General features: G+C 40.3%; 1 protein-coding gene across 1 annotated transcript in view; it reads right to left on the bottom strand.

The window, feature by feature from the left end:
- The window catches only part of PBX4 (PBX homeobox 4), a 28102-nt gene that overhangs the window by 6894 nt on the left and 5531 nt on the right, over positions 1–15677 (bottom strand). The window contains exons 2-6 of the mRNA XM_008175583.4: positions 13887–13960; positions 3685–3926; positions 3119–3309; positions 2644–2779; positions 2183–2339 (exon numbers count right to left, since the gene is read on the bottom strand). Of these exons, the coding sequence (XP_008173805.2) occupies positions 2183–2339; positions 2644–2779; positions 3119–3309; positions 3685–3926; positions 13887–13960 (800 nt within the window). The remainder of the gene's footprint in view (positions 1–2182; positions 2340–2643; positions 2780–3118; positions 3310–3684; positions 3927–13886; positions 13961–15677) is intronic.

Below are 15677 nucleotides of genomic sequence, written 5' to 3'. Positions count from 1 at the left end.
ATTACTCCTGGGGGAATTCTGCACCACTACACATGCGCAGAATTAATGTCCCCCGCAGAAAAATGCTTTCTGATGGGGAAGCAAAGGGAAGCCACAAGAGCAGTCATGTGACCCTTCCCAGCAGTATGTTTCAGGTGCCCAGGGCAGTCGACAGAGAGGTAATTCACTGTTGGGCAAGGGGCGGGACTGGGAAAGACTCGGCTGGTGGCTCCTATTCTGTGCCAGGCTCAGCTACTAGTCCCGGCTGGGCTGGGCAGAGGAAGTTCTCCCCCTGCACAGCATTCAGGGCCTTGTCAGACCCACCCCCCAGATTTCTCCCCCAGCTGTAGGAAGCTCTGCAAACTCTCCCCCACCGCCACGCTTCCTGCACCCATCGCTCTTCAGCTGCAGGGGGAGGGTGTGACGAAGTGGGACTGTTCTTAATGTTTCCTCTAAATATTGTAGGGGTACCTCAGTTTCCCCTATGCATTTCTTAAGTCTCTAGGTGGTGGGATAAAGGCCAGTGTGCATAAATGGCCGACACTCTTTCTCCTGGCAACTAATGGCCGGGGCCCTTCCCCCTTTCAAGGTGATAGCTAAAGGTGTTGGAGAACAAAGGAATCAGGTGACCTCCTGGCCCGGAAAGGGACAAAGCCCAGAGGAGGAGGGGCTGGAGGGGAAGTCAGTTTGGAGCTAACTGGGGACAAGGAGTGAAGTGCAGACGTGGGTGTCTGGCTCACTGCCCCCCAAAATGGACCCGGCGGAGGGGTCCTGTTCTCTGGACCTACAAGCTCTGTTTTAGACCGTGTTCCTGTCATCTAATAAAGCTCTGTTTTACTGGCTGGCTGAGAGTCACGTCTGACTGCAAAGTGGGGATGCAGGACCCTCTGGCTTCCCCAGGACCCCGCCGGGGCGGACTCGCTGTGGGAAGCGCACGGAGGGGCATATGCTGAATGCTCCAAGGTCAGACCCAGGAAGGTGAAGCCGTGTGAGCTTCTTGCCCTGAAGACAGTCTGCTCAAAGAAAGGAGACTTCCCCAGAGTCCTGACTGGCTTTGTAGGGAGCAGGTCCAGAGCATTGCCCGGGGACTCCGTGACAGAGGGATCACTGTACAGGGAGCTGCTTCCACATCCGCCCAACCCCTGTGCATCCAGACCCCCTCATATCCAGACCCTCCCGCCAAGCCCCATTCCCCTTGCCCGTGGACCACCCCAAATGAGCCACCCGCACCCAGATCCCCATCCTACCAAGCCCCAACCAGCTGCACCTGGATCCCCACGCCCACTAAGCCCCACTCCCCCAGCATCTGGACCCCTCCCCAATGAGCTCTCCACATTCAGACCCCCCTGCTGAGCTCTATCCCCCCCCCACTGAGCCCCAACCACCTTCACCTGAACTCCCCTGCAAAGTCCCATCGTCATTTCACCCAGAACTCCCCCCAACAAGCCCCTGTGCATCCAGATCCCCCCCCAACACCCAGATCCCCCATTGAGCTGCTCGCACCCAGTGCCCCACACAGAACCTCTCAATCCACACCTGGATCCCCCACACTAAGCCACTCCACACTTGGATCGTGCCTTCCCACACCTGGTGCACCTGGCACGGAGGGGCAGGGTCCTGGGGTGTTTCTGAGGCAGGCCCAGTCCTTGCTGTGTGCCAGGGTTGGGTGCAACCTCACTGCTGAGTCTGTGTCCCTGTGGTGGGGTGTGGTGCAGAGTGCTCTCCCACCTCGGTGCAGCCAGTGGCCTGTGCTCCCCAATGCCATGCTATAGCTTCCACATTTATTTGACAAATAAAATTTGCAGAATTTTAAAATATTGCGTGCAGAATTCTTAATTTTTTGGTGCATAATGCCCTCAGGAGTGTAATGGAGGCTTCCCTATAGAACTCGCCACTACTTTTTTTCTGAGGAGACAGATGTGGTCAGGGATGCACAAATTATGTGGGACAGATTAGGAAGGTGAGAATTAACAAGTTTCAATTGTATCTTTTAACATGTCTGTATGATTAGTCGGAAGTATCAGTACACACACAGGCTCTCATCCTTTGTGGTGCTCTGACAGTGTGCTATACAGAGACTAGGAGAGCCATTTGCAACAAGAATGAGAAGCCTCTGGCTCTGGACTAGAGAGGCTTCTGAAAGCAGGAACATGAGAAATACCTTTTTTAGAGGCAGCTTTTCCTTACTGGGGTTCTTACTTACCAGAATTTGGTGTTGATGGAGAGTTTGCCTGGTTACCTTGGGCCACCACATTTGTTGCATCCACTGCGGTTTTTGCTGCATAAATGTTAGCCTCTTCCTGGAACTTCCCCATATTTTTTTTGTATCGGATTCTCTTGTTACCAAACCAGTTGGAGACCTAGAAAAACATCCCTGGTCAGTACTTGACCAAACTATCATTATCTCCTAGTAGTTATTGAGTCTACCACCAAAGGTAACTCTTAAACTAAGGTTAGAGGGGAAAATTTGCCATACAGCTTCTAACAAAATCTAGGATGCATAAAAGCATCTTTCACCATAATAGATGGTAACAATGAGCCATGAGAGTTTAACTGCAAGTCTCCTAGTGACAGAGGACTATTGACATTTTACAAAAAACACACATCATTAAAATAAAAAAGCATCTTTACAATGAGAACAATTTCAAATGAAGCACTGTATACCTGCGAGACTGTGATGCCACCCTTCTTCGCTAGCTCTTCTTTGGCTTCTTCACTGGGGTAAGGATTACTCAGGTGGGAATAAAAATATTCATTCAGTACTTCTGTTGCCTGTTTGCTGAAGTTACGCCGTTTACGCCTAAAAATACACAATAGTTATTCTTCCTGCTTAAAAAAAAAAGTGTTAAAGCAAAGAATACCACAGGGATTTGTCTCATCTCCTCTGAAATCTACTCTATATTGTTTCAGCAAATATGCAAGACAGACTTAATAGCTATTAAAGATTGTAATATTAATCATAACTAAGCATACTTCGTAACACACTACATGTGGCGTGTATTTAAAGATATTTATACTAGTTCACGGTTGTAAATGCAGGCATTATAACTTTTATAATTACTAGCATCAAGCAACATAAACATCAGAAAATGTTGTCAGAGCCAATAGCTGTTGCCACTGGGTTGTTCTTGTTTATTACCTTGCATCAAGAAATCGTGAGCGCAAGATCATCACTGCCTCACATGTGCTCTGTTTCAGCTGCATCTGGATAGTGCTGAATTTGCCATGGATTATGTTCACCATGCGTTCAATTTCTTTTGGCGAAATTGGCCTTGTTCTACTCTGTTCTCTGAGAAGGTTCATAACGTGGGTGGTGAACTCACTGCATGCCTGAAAATAAATTAAATCAAAAAACAAACAATAAAGTACCCCTAAAGTTTAGTTTAATTTCCCCAATAAGTGAATAAATCCAGAATATTTTAATTCATGTTTAGCTTTACTCCTCCATTTGCTCTTAAAAGTATTGCAACAAGTATAATCTGTCAGTTATCTTAGACATCAGACTAGGTAAATTAATGAATGTCAAAAGTCCTTTCATTTTAGTCTTATTCTAACATAGTGAGCTGAAAGATTTTTAATTGAATTTGCCATTCTTGCATTCATATGAATAGATTATACTCCCTGTTCTGCGCTTACAACCAACAGCAAAGGAAAAATGGTTATTTTTTTAATTGAGATAAAAACTCTTCCATGCAGAAAGATCACCTGTTCATATTTCTCTAGCTCAGAGTGGTATATCTGTCGGATCTGTGACAGCTTGGCCCTGTAGTCAGAGTGTTCAATGCTATTGTCATTTGGACAGCCACCTGATGTTGCTGCTACAGTCGTAGGTCCTCCTCTTCCTCTTTTCTCGGGCCCGGAGACACCCTCTGCCAGCAACATGTTATCTAGTCTCATTAGTTGAGCATCGGGGGGATCTTCCTCCTGAATACCGCGAATACTTAACACTAGATAAATATAAACAGGGATCAACAGATTATTTCTGAAGTAGGAAAAAAGTCAGCTTTAACTCTGGTGATTTATTTATATTCTCTTCACAGATTTTAACAGAGTCATGTCTTCATGTACAAGGAAAAAGGGGACAGTTAATGAAGCTGAAAGACGACAAATTCTAAATTCACAAGATGCTGCTAAGACCAAGAATTTACTAAAATTCAAAGAAAGATTGTACATTTATATGTATAACAAGAATATACCGAGTTAAGTAATTAACATTAAAATAATACTGTTGGAAGGGACTTAAAACCTCATGCTTCAGGTCTTAGGCTAATCTCTAACTATTAGAGGTTAGGTTGAGAACGTCATGGAACAGATAACCCTCCCATTTGCCCCTGCAGGGTTTCACCATCCTCAGAAGCATATGGTGCTGGCTACTGTTGGAGACAGGATACTGGACTGGGTTTGATCCACCAAGGCAATTGCTTTATTCCTAGACATGTAACTGAAAAGAATGACACAAAAGTACAAACTTCTACGGAAGTCAGTACAACAGGGATGAATTTTGCCTAGTCTGTTTTATGTCACCAAGTCTGACACCTCTGAATTTCCATTAGAATCAGACCTAGAGGTATTACTTTGTGAATAGTCTAAAACCACCAAAACAGTCCTATACTTATGTCTGAATTGTTCATAAGTCTCTACTAATTGCAAGAGAGCCACGCTTTAGAGCCGTTTATGAACTTACATGCTTCTACATATGTAGTTTGCTTAAACATGTTTATTTAAAAAAAAAAAAATCCCACTAATGATTTCCTTCTCCCAACTATGTTTTGTCTCAACAGCTGATTGGGGGCAATCTCCATTCTAAATAAGAGCTTGCGGGACAGTTCATCCAATTGAGCAATATACATATGCAAACACTTTTCATTTCTTTCTAATTCAAATTCTATTCTTTTCTTGTTAAGACAATTTTTTAGACTCAAGAGAACAGTAGGTGATAGACTATTTTTGTTAAAGGACTGAAGGTTGCACAGCTTCACAGATTTGATATCCTATAATGTTCACACGCCAAGGACATTTTTTTTTTTTATACAAAGATTCAGGATGAAGGAGATGCCATAATTATGAAGCAATTGGGTAAAGGGACATCTTTCACTGTAGGCAAGGCCAGGATCCAGATTAACAAGTACACGAACACTTAATATACACAGATTACAAAATACTGAAACAATATAAATAAAAATCAAGGTTACCTTATAATTAGAAATTCATAAGCCAACATTCACAATTCTGAAAACACACATACAATAAAAACTAACCTTTAACTTTTGTTGAGTCTCATAATATTTTACAAACCATACAGAAACTATAAACCATGCAAACTATAAACCATATAGAAACTATAAACCATGCAGACAGTGAAAAGAGACAATATACAAATTTACTCTAAATTGCCAATGTAGTCAAATTCTTCTCCAAAGTGCACCTCCCTGAACCCACTCTTTCTACCTTTGCCAGCAAAAAAAACCAGAGCAAGGGCATGCACACAGGGTGTCAACATAAAACCTTGCTCCATAAACCATGAATCAGGCTCCACATAACAGCATTGGCTTTAATCAAAAATAGTTCTATTATATTAACTAAACCTCAGTTGCTTAACTTTAGAAAAGTTACACAACTCCAGCAAAAGTTGGAAAAAGCTGAAGTACTCAATGCTTTTTTTGCCTCGGTCTTCACAGACAAGGTCAGCTCCCAGACTGCTGCACTGGGCAGCATAGTATGGGGAGGAGGCGAGCAGCGCTCAGTGGTGAAAGAACAGGTTAAGGACTATTTAGAAAAGCTGAACATGCACAAGACCAAGGGCCCGGATGCAATACATCCGAGGGTGCTTGGGAGTTGGCCGATATGATTGCAGAGCCATTGGCTATTAGCTTAGAAAACGCGTGGCAATCAGGGGAAGTACCGGACGATTGGAAAAAGGCAAACATAGTGCCCATCTTTTAAAAAGGGAAGAAGGAGAATACGGGGAACTACAGACTAGAGCCTCACCTCAGTCCCTGGAAAAATCATGGAGCAGGTCCTAAAGGAATCCATTTTGAAGCACTTGGGTTGAGGAAGGTGACCAGGAACAGTGAACATGGATTCACCAAGGGCTAGTCATGCCTGACCAACATGATTGCCTTCTATGATGAGATAACTGGCTCTGTGGATACGGGGAAAGCAGTGGACATGATATACCTTGACTTTAGTAAAGCTTTTGATACATTCTCCCACAGTATTTCTTGCCAGCAAGTTAAAGAAGTATGGATTGGATGAATGGACTATAAAGTGGATAGAAAGCTGGGCTAGATTGTCGGGCTCAACGGGTAGTGATCAATGGCTCGATGTCTAGTTGGCAGCCGGTATCAAGCGGAGTGCCCCAGGGGTCGGTCCTGGGGACGGTTTTGTTCAACATCTTCATTAATGATCTGGATGATGGGATGGATTGCACCCTCAGCAAGTTCGCGGATGACAATAAGATGGGGGGAGAGGTAGATATGCTGGAGGGTAGGGATAAGGTCCAGAGTGACCTAGACAAATTGGAGGATTGGGCCAAAAGAAATCTGATGAGGTTCAACAAGGACAAGTGCAGAGTCCTGCACTTAGGAAGAAAGAATCCCATGCACTGCTACAGGTTGGGGACCGACTGGCTAGGTGGCAGTTCTGCAGAAAAGGACCTGGGAATTACAGTGGACGAGAAGCTGGATATGAATCAACAGTGTGCCCTTGTTGCCAAGAAGGCTAATGGCATATTGGGCTGCATTAGTAGGACCATTGCCAGCAGATCGAGGGAAGTGATTATTCCCCTCTATTCAGCACTGATGAGGCCACGTCTGGAATACTGCATCCAGTTTTGGGCCCCCTACTACTAAAGGGTGTGGACAAATTGGAGAAAGTCCAGCAGAGGGCAACGATAATGATTAGGAGCCTGGGGCACACGACTTATGAGAAGAGGCTGAGGGAACTGTACTTATTTTAGTCTGCAGAATAGAAAAGTGAGGGGGATTTGATAGCAGCCTTCAACTACCTGAAGGGGGGTTCCAAAGAGGATGGAGCTCGTCTGTTCTCAGTGGTGGCAGATGACAGAACAAGAAGTAATGGTTTCAAGTTGCTGTACGGGAGGCCTAGGCTGGATATTAGGAAAAACTATTTAACTAGAAGAGTGGAGAAGCACTGGAATGGGTTATCTAGGGAGGTGGTGGAATCTCCATCCTTAAAGGTTTTTAAGGTCTGGCTTGACAAAGCCCTGGCCGGGATGATTTAGTTGGGGTTGGTCCTGCTTTGAGCAGGGGGTTGGACTAGATAACCTCCTGAGGTCTCTTCCAACCCTAATCTTCTATGATTCTATGAAAAGAAAAAAAACAAAATCAACCATCTTCCAACAGCAGGAAGTACTCCTGAATTCCTTTCAGATCACTTAGAGAAAACAGTTCTTAATTCGGAAAATGGAACAAAACCAGTTCCACAGAAAGAAGAAAATGAAAAGCAAACTGAAGAGATGCTCTCCATTAAAACATAAATGGGAAATTCTGCTAAAGGAGCGTAAGGAAGGGACACTGTTGCATATTTTTTAATCAGCAGCAATTCAAATTCTTACCAGAAACTAAAACAAAGGAAAGCATATTTTTTACTGAAGATCATACACAAAAGTGTTCCTCTAACAGCACCATTACTGAATAGATATTTTTGTAACATGGAAACAAGAGGGAAAAAAATCGTAATTTTTTTTTTTTTTTAAACTGCCAGTTCTCTATTTCCAAATAGTTCTGAACCATGGGTTGGCCAATGGGACTGCAATCACAGGGGCAAGTGAGCCAGAGTTCATTTGCTAACTAATCTTGGCTAAAATTCACATTAAAGTATTTTGATTGGTACGTACAAATACAATTAACAGGAGCAGATATATTTGGGTCTCGCTTGCTATTTGAAAACAATTCTGCCAAACCCTTTTCCATATGTACTATACTGCATATCAGAATCTGCCTCAGTGCTAGAGTCAAGCTCCCAGCTGCAGCTTAATTTTCTGTCACTTGTCTAATTATGGTAATTAGACATTAGTTATCAATTACACATAGGCTCATCTCAAGTCAACTGTTGAAATGCATGTATGAAATGCTTGTAAAGTCTCAAGGGAAGAATTTAGTTGGCTGACTCGAGTAAGTCACAAGTAACTAGAGAGGAGTTAAATATAATTAACATTTTGTAGGCTACACTTCTACACTGGTAAGTCAAATGTTTGTTTAATGGAACTCTGTCAAGATGATTAAACCTAAGCATTACAACTGAGCTCTCTTTTTTAAACCTACTATACAACATATATTTTAAACTCCTCCTGGTTTATCTGAAATTCGCTTAAATTATACATATAATTGCCCCAAAGATCAGATATTTTAATAGTTAAATAAAGCCATTAAATTCCTCAAAGTCAGGCCTTCACTGGGGCAGCTGTCATAGGTGGTCAATTTTTAGGCCTAATACTTTCAACATCCCTCTTCAACTAGTTTAACATTTGAGTTAATTTTGAATGAATCAGACATTTTTTATTAATACCAAAAGTATTTGAAGAATTCATAACCAAGAATTTGCTGCATGTAGCAGCCTGTTCAAATCAGTGAGAACAAAAGCTGCATTCATTTATGTAACAACCCTCTAGAGCCAGTAATCATGGAAGAGGATGATTGGATGAACAAAACCATAACCAGCACAGCCACTGTACAGGGTGGTATTAAAACCAGCTTGTGGAAGGGTATTTAGATACCACAAGCTGCCTGTAAGTCATTTCAGTTGACATCATCTGGATTTAGTACTGGTTTGCCTTCTACCAAAAAAGAATGTGTTTGGAGCAGTAGAAAAGTGAGAAGCTAAGGATTCTTTAAACAAATTCAAGCCTATGACAGAAACACAAGAATAATACCAGGATTTTAGAGTCTGTTAAGAAACAGGTGAATCTCCTCATACTTTTGATTTTTTTTTTTTAAATTCAGGCCAATCTCATCCCTACCAACCATCATTTGCCACACCCATCTGTCTGCCCGCAACGCAATCTTTGTCTCCTCAATACAACACCAGCTTCAGGATCTGACAGAAGTAAAGTGGAAGCATTAAAAAAAAAAAAACACTAGTCAATATGCTCCTTCCCCTGCTCCCTCCCCACAAAAATCAGGGACATTTGTAGCACAAATGAACCTTTAAAGTCTCCTAAAAAAAAAAAAAAAAAAAAAAAAGCCTTTTTCATTGGCATTAAACAATGATTAATTAAAAGCAATGACAATTGACGATACACTATTTTCTCTGATGGAGACAAAGCAAAAGTGAAAAGTTTAGCTTGAGCTGCCTCAATCTGATCCATCTCCCAAAGCTAGTAAAGAGAGAACATGCTAGTCTCTCACAAATATAAGAAAGAAAGAAAACTAAAGTGATCACAAACTTCTAAACTAACATGGGTATCCCACATCATTTTCCCCATATGTTACTGTGTGGATTGGTTCGGTCACGTAAGTTTAGAGGTGGGCTAGCAATGTTTTGCCTTTTGGTAGCCCACTGGACCACAATGCTAATTAGATCCATTTGTTCATCACTGTATCAATACCTTAAGTGATCAACATATCAAATTGGACAAAAAGATCAACACATTTTTTAAGTTGCAGCTACACTAGTGTGTACTGCATATTAAAACACTAAGATGTACAATAAACAACATTAATATTACGGGGTTGTGTGTCAAGACTTTACTGAACAAAAGTGGGAGTAGTTGGGTTTTTTCTAGCAGTTGTACTGTACTCGCAAAGGTAATTACCATGTACAGTACCAGAGGATGAGTGAATAAAAGAAAAATAAAATATATAATTCATGGGTTCCTACTTTAGTTTTTGGTACAAACTTGGGACCAAATATAAATTAAGACTAATTTATTTTGTTTTTTATCTGTCCAGTAGATAGACAATTCTAAGTAAACGTTCTGCCATTCTGCTTATGTAGTTACCTATCACACATTCAATGTTTTAAGCATGACTCAGACTTGTCCGGGCTTAGTATTATGCCCAAATCTATCACTATCCATCCATCATATTTATGAATGCTTTTAACAAACACCCTTCAGGATCATAAAGCATTTTAAACTGGTGCTGTCATATACACTAACACGGTATTATACATTCCCCAGCACAACACCCACTAGATATTCATCAAAATGTAAAATAATTATACTAAGGCAAATGAAATTCCCATCATTTCTAATTAATCCTTAATTAAAATACATCACAACCTAAGGTACTGAAACCTCACTCAATATGCAAATGCAATCATTACAATATATTTACATATCATTAATTAAAGATCTGCAGTTCTGTAATGAACTGTATGAGATCACTGATGCCAAAATAAAAATGATATGCAATTTGTTTAGGCTTGTTTTCCTCTCCAGATTTTCTTCCACGTGGCAACAGAACAGAAAAGCTAGAGGTAAATACATCTACTGGCTGTACGGCACACAAAAACAGAACCTTGAATGTTAACCCCTTTGAATTTCAAGGCATTAGAAGAGGGATAGGGTGGATTTGAAAATGCAGGTCTTACTGGCCCACTTTGTACAGGTGTAAAATGACTACACAAAGCGCAAGGCACTGGGAGTCAGAGGGTTGTACAGATGTTGACTGACTGGAATTTAATAAACAATTCTGATGAGACATGAGGGAATCTATGGAGTAAGAAGATTCCTTTTTAACAGTCATTTTTTAAAATAGAACTGCAGGGTAATTAATTGGCTCTCAGCAGGAACTGGGATTAACTAATCAGCACTAACTAACTGCATGTAGAAAGTGTACACATTTTACATTATTTTAAGACTTGGTGCCTATCGCAATGGCATTTGGTAGCCATACAATTTTTTTTTTTTAAATAATCTCCACACACATCACTTCAAGCCATCCCTTACTGCTACCAAGAGAGAAACCCTCATAATCGCATCATTTAACAAATGGGCCTCTCATTGCACTCTGAAGGCTATCACATCCAAGCTATCACTAGCCACAAGAGGGAGCAAATTCCACAGCCAATGACCCTCTGCTAAGAACAACAGCCCTCAACCCCCACCTCCACCCTAGGGAGTCGGCTTCTCCTCTTCTGGTGTCAAGCGTTGTGACAGGACAGAACTTTCTTAAAAGTCAATATCTGAAGGTCTTGTAGATTCTCCACCACAGAAGAAGAAAACTAATTCAGAAGGAAGACAAGCATGATTCTGAGTGCTAAGGAACAAGACAACAATGTAGCAATGTCGTCAAACCCAGCGACAACGGGAAAACACCCATTTAGCCCCACAGCACTTGCCAAGTTCTATAATGGAATGAAAAAGTACAAACTGAATTAACCTATTTGAACAACCAGCATTTTAGAGGAAGGACACCGTATTGCAGTCAGTGGGGGGGGGGGGAATGGTATGTATTATAAATTGCTAAACAAAATACTTATTAAAAAAGAAGAACAGGAGTACTTGTGGCACCTTAGAGACTAACAAATTTATTAGAGCATAAGCTTTCGTGGACTACAGCCCACTTCTTCGGATGCATAACCTGTCAAAATACTTATTGATTCTTTGTACTGCAGTCATGCCCAGAAGCCTCAATCAAGATCAGAGCCCCATTTTGCTAGGCACTGTACAAACACATAAGGAGACAGTGCCCCTGCCCTAAAGAGCTTGAAACCCAACATAACTCAGGTGTTTGCTGCAATCAGTCAGGAAAAGGAAATCCTCAAGGATAATATTTGCTTTTATTTCCATCAATGTACACACCTGGACATTAAAGCTATAATCAGCTTTTATATTTGGACAAGCATAGCTATCTGGAGTCAAGCATCTGATGTCCATGGCAGCTGAACACCAAGAAAAGAGTCTGCTAGACAGATTTATTTACAAAAAGTTTTTAAAATATTCTAAGACGGAATAGTACTTTTGCCAGTTCTCAAAAGAACTAAGTGGGTATTATTGTGAAGGAGGTTAGTATGGACTTAAGTGGAGCAATGTGCTGTTGTACTCCTTGAGGCAGCACTGTCTGCCCCCTCATACATTGCTTGGGTTAGATGTACCTTCAATAAATGCGTGTGGAGTGTGTATATCTAGGACATACTTGAAAGTGAAATACCTATTTCAGTATATTTTTCCGGGTGAAGTATAGAAATAAAAATGTCATTCTACAAACTACAGTGACTGAATTATTTAATCCAAAAAGAAAAATATAAAAGAAATCATATAATCCAGAGTTCAAACAGTAGTTTGAGAGAAGGCTAGATTTGGATAAATCAATTTAACTGGCAAACAAGAATAGTTACTTTTACAAGTATTTTTTTAAAAGCACTTTCTGGGCAAAATTTCTCTACACTTTCCAGCTGGCTGCTCAATGGAGGGGCACATGGCTTATCCTGAGCTATTGTGAGTGACACTGGCACACTAACAAAGGGAATGTGGGAGAGAGGTTTGGGGGGCCAAACATGTTTTAAACTGATTCAGAGCTAGAAAGGAAGCCTGTGCGCCTGGGTCACAAAGAAAGCCTAAACCTTATGCTACAGTATGTCCAGGCTTTTATTTGCTTGAAGCCATAACATCTGCTCTCCATAATTTAAATAAAGAACAGACAGGCCATCAGACATTCAAAAACCTATGAGACCAAAACAAATCCACCGTAGCCAAGGTACTGGAGTCTCTTGTTACAAATATGTTTAAGTCAAATAGAAGTTAAACTTCCAGGTTATAACACAGAGCAAGCAAATACCAACATGGAAAAACAAATAAAAAGTGTGCTGAAGCGCTTGGATTAGTCTCCTTTTAGCTGTCCTAAGATTAGCTCCTGCTCAAGGGAAAAAACCACATAGGATAAACAGCCGTAAGAGACTACAGCATAACAGTTCACAAATTTCTATTCCTATAAAATTTTCCTACAACAAAAGAAAATTGCTGCCATGAGAACTCAAAATACGTCAACTATAACATTTTCTTAACACAAAAGTGAGAGTGTGTTGCATTTCATTTAGTATCACATACTGCCTTTGATGCCAAGGACATCATTGAAGATAAAACTAGATGGCCTTTAGTTTGGAAATATGGTACAAAATTGATATACAAGATAATTACAAGTTATTTTTTCTGTACAGGTTCAGTATCAAGGGCAGTATTAGGATATTAATGTTAAGCAACCTATATAATAAAGAACACATTTTCTACAATTAAACAGGTTCTACAAGTAATTATCCTTTAATATAGCATCCAAATTCAATAAACTCAAAAGTTTACACAACAAAACACAATAAAACATCCCGACATCACTGCCCAGAAGTTTATAGATGAACAATTGATACACTGGGTGGCCAAAATCAAAATCCATTCGCTCCTAACAACCCCATTCCTGCTCACAAAGAAAATAAATTCGCATAATCCACCTGTCAACTCAGTTTCCTGCTGCTTTTGTCTTCTTTCCCCATCTATCTGCTGCTTCTCCTCACAGACTCTTTTCTGTGGTCTAGTTCATTTTCCAATGTTAATCTCCTAGTCCCTCCACAGTACTGGGACCATCTTCTTTCAAGAAATGGCATGATATGGGCATTCTATTAAAGACATTCTGGTTGTCACCCCTTTGTGTCTACACATGTCTACTCAGAGATTATAATTGTAATGCTTACATTTTATTTTGTTTTTCAAATCAAAAAGCAGTGAGCAGTAATATTTCCTTCAAATCAGGGCACGGCCTACTTTGTAGGAAGCATGCTGCAAATAATCTCCAACCTACAGAAGCACAATGGGCCAGGAAATCACCATTAAAGCCTTAAGATGTAAAAATCATCCACTCAGTAAAGACCTATTTCAATTGCACTTGACCCAGGAGCTGTTCATTTCTGATACCCAACTTTCCAAAAATCATTCAAAAATTCCAACAACACACCTGTTTTTTCCTTGATCTCACACAGCACGCTGAAAAGAGCTGGTTTCATTCTGTGGCAATTCAAGGCATGTTTTCTGAAAAGGAGAGAAAGAAAAGATGAATGCCAAGTTAAAGGGGAAAGAGGCAGGAGTGCCAAGGTTTATAAAAAATAGATTCCATGTATTTGTAAAAATGAGCAAACCAGAGCATAAGATTAACGTACATTTAGAAGTTCTAGTCACACAGTTCACCCAAGGTCGTCACCAGAAACTCTCTACCAGAATAATTCATAGCCTTGAAATACTCAATTGCTTATAGTTGGCAGAAGCAAAACAGAAATTAAACTCTACCGAAAGTATATTTTATATGATGTAGTCAACAAACAGCTGCTTTCTGAATTAGTATTCTTCCAATTGCTCTAACAAAGTAGTCCATCTAAAATATGAGCGAGATCCGCATTTTTAAATTATACAGATTCTGAACATTAAAAACAAAACAGAACTCAATTACCATTGATCAAATCAAATATTGTTTCTTTTAGTTTAATCAAAATCAAAACAAGCATCAGTCTCCAAACAAAAGGAGACTGTTCTTCCCCTAGAACAGAAATGGAAGACATTGTTGGGATCTCTGGGCAAGAGGGATGAAAGGTAGAGATGCTTTTTAAGGAGGGGTAGGCCTTAACTGGATCAAGAGCAGGCTGGTTGTCTGTTAAGGGACACCTCTGTGCAAGCAGGAGGACCTAGTGCCAGAAGCCACATCATATTTAACTAGTTATAAATTCATACTGTGGAATACCATGAAGACTGTGTCTGACTGCATCCTTAGTATGAAATCATAGCATACATTAACTGCTTCTTTGGAGTGGTTATGTTTGTTGTGAATATATTAAAAGCATCATTTGCATATTATGAGCTATATCTCACCTTGATGCACCCATGTAATTCTATCAAAGAAAGGGATTTACAATAGAAACTCTGACACAGCTGTAGCTGGAGGGGCACTCAAGCCCCACTAGAATGTCCATGTCCTTTCCAAACAACCTAAAGTTCATTCTCCTTTGACAGAAGCCACATGATGCTTCCAGTGTTTGAGACAGATACCACCTCACTTTTTGTCCTTGTTTATCCAAACAGAAATTATGGGAAGGGGAAAAAGATTAATAAGTATGTTACACTTGTTTGTGGAAAGAGAGAGTACATTAAATTACATCACTAGCCCTGAGTAAACAATGTCCACTTTATTTCAATGTACCCTCTAAATAAACCTAAGATATCACTCCAGAAATATTTCTTATTTTGTAGTTCAGTAATGCCCAACAGGCACTGTAGATGCAGTAGCTGCCTCAAATAGCTTACAATTGAACATGACAAAATAGATGAAGGGTAGGATAGACAGATATAAAATACAAACTAAGTCATCAGGGAGATGACAGGCAAATGTCTTGTTACTACAGTTTTTTCTTGGTAGGGTATTCTTTTAAATGGGAAAGTATTCATTTTTTGTATGCAATGGAAATTGATTTATACAAATCTCTATGTAAATAAACTTTGTTTTGCAGAATGCTGCTAATAGTTTAAGAGGACACAGTCAACTTAAAAAAATCACTTCTGTCAAAAAAGTTTTTAATCTACTATTAAAAGCTGCCACTACATTACTTGTAATTGACAGAGAGGAGAAACAAATCATGTTATTCCTGTTTGACAGAGCCCACATAAACATTCACTGTTTCCCTTGCATAGTCAGTTTTCCCAGTCTGTGTGGGTCATTCATAAAACAAAGAGAACATTTTAGAAAGCAGAACATGCGAGT

The sequence above is a fragment of the Chrysemys picta genome, chromosome 22, assembly GCF_011386835.1.
Source record: "Chrysemys picta bellii isolate R12L10 chromosome 22, ASM1138683v2, whole genome shotgun sequence".
Lineage (NCBI taxonomy): Eukaryota > Metazoa > Chordata > Testudines > Emydidae > Chrysemys > Chrysemys picta.
Note: the sequence above shows the minus strand (reverse complement) of the source record. Positions and strands in the feature narration are given on the sequence as shown.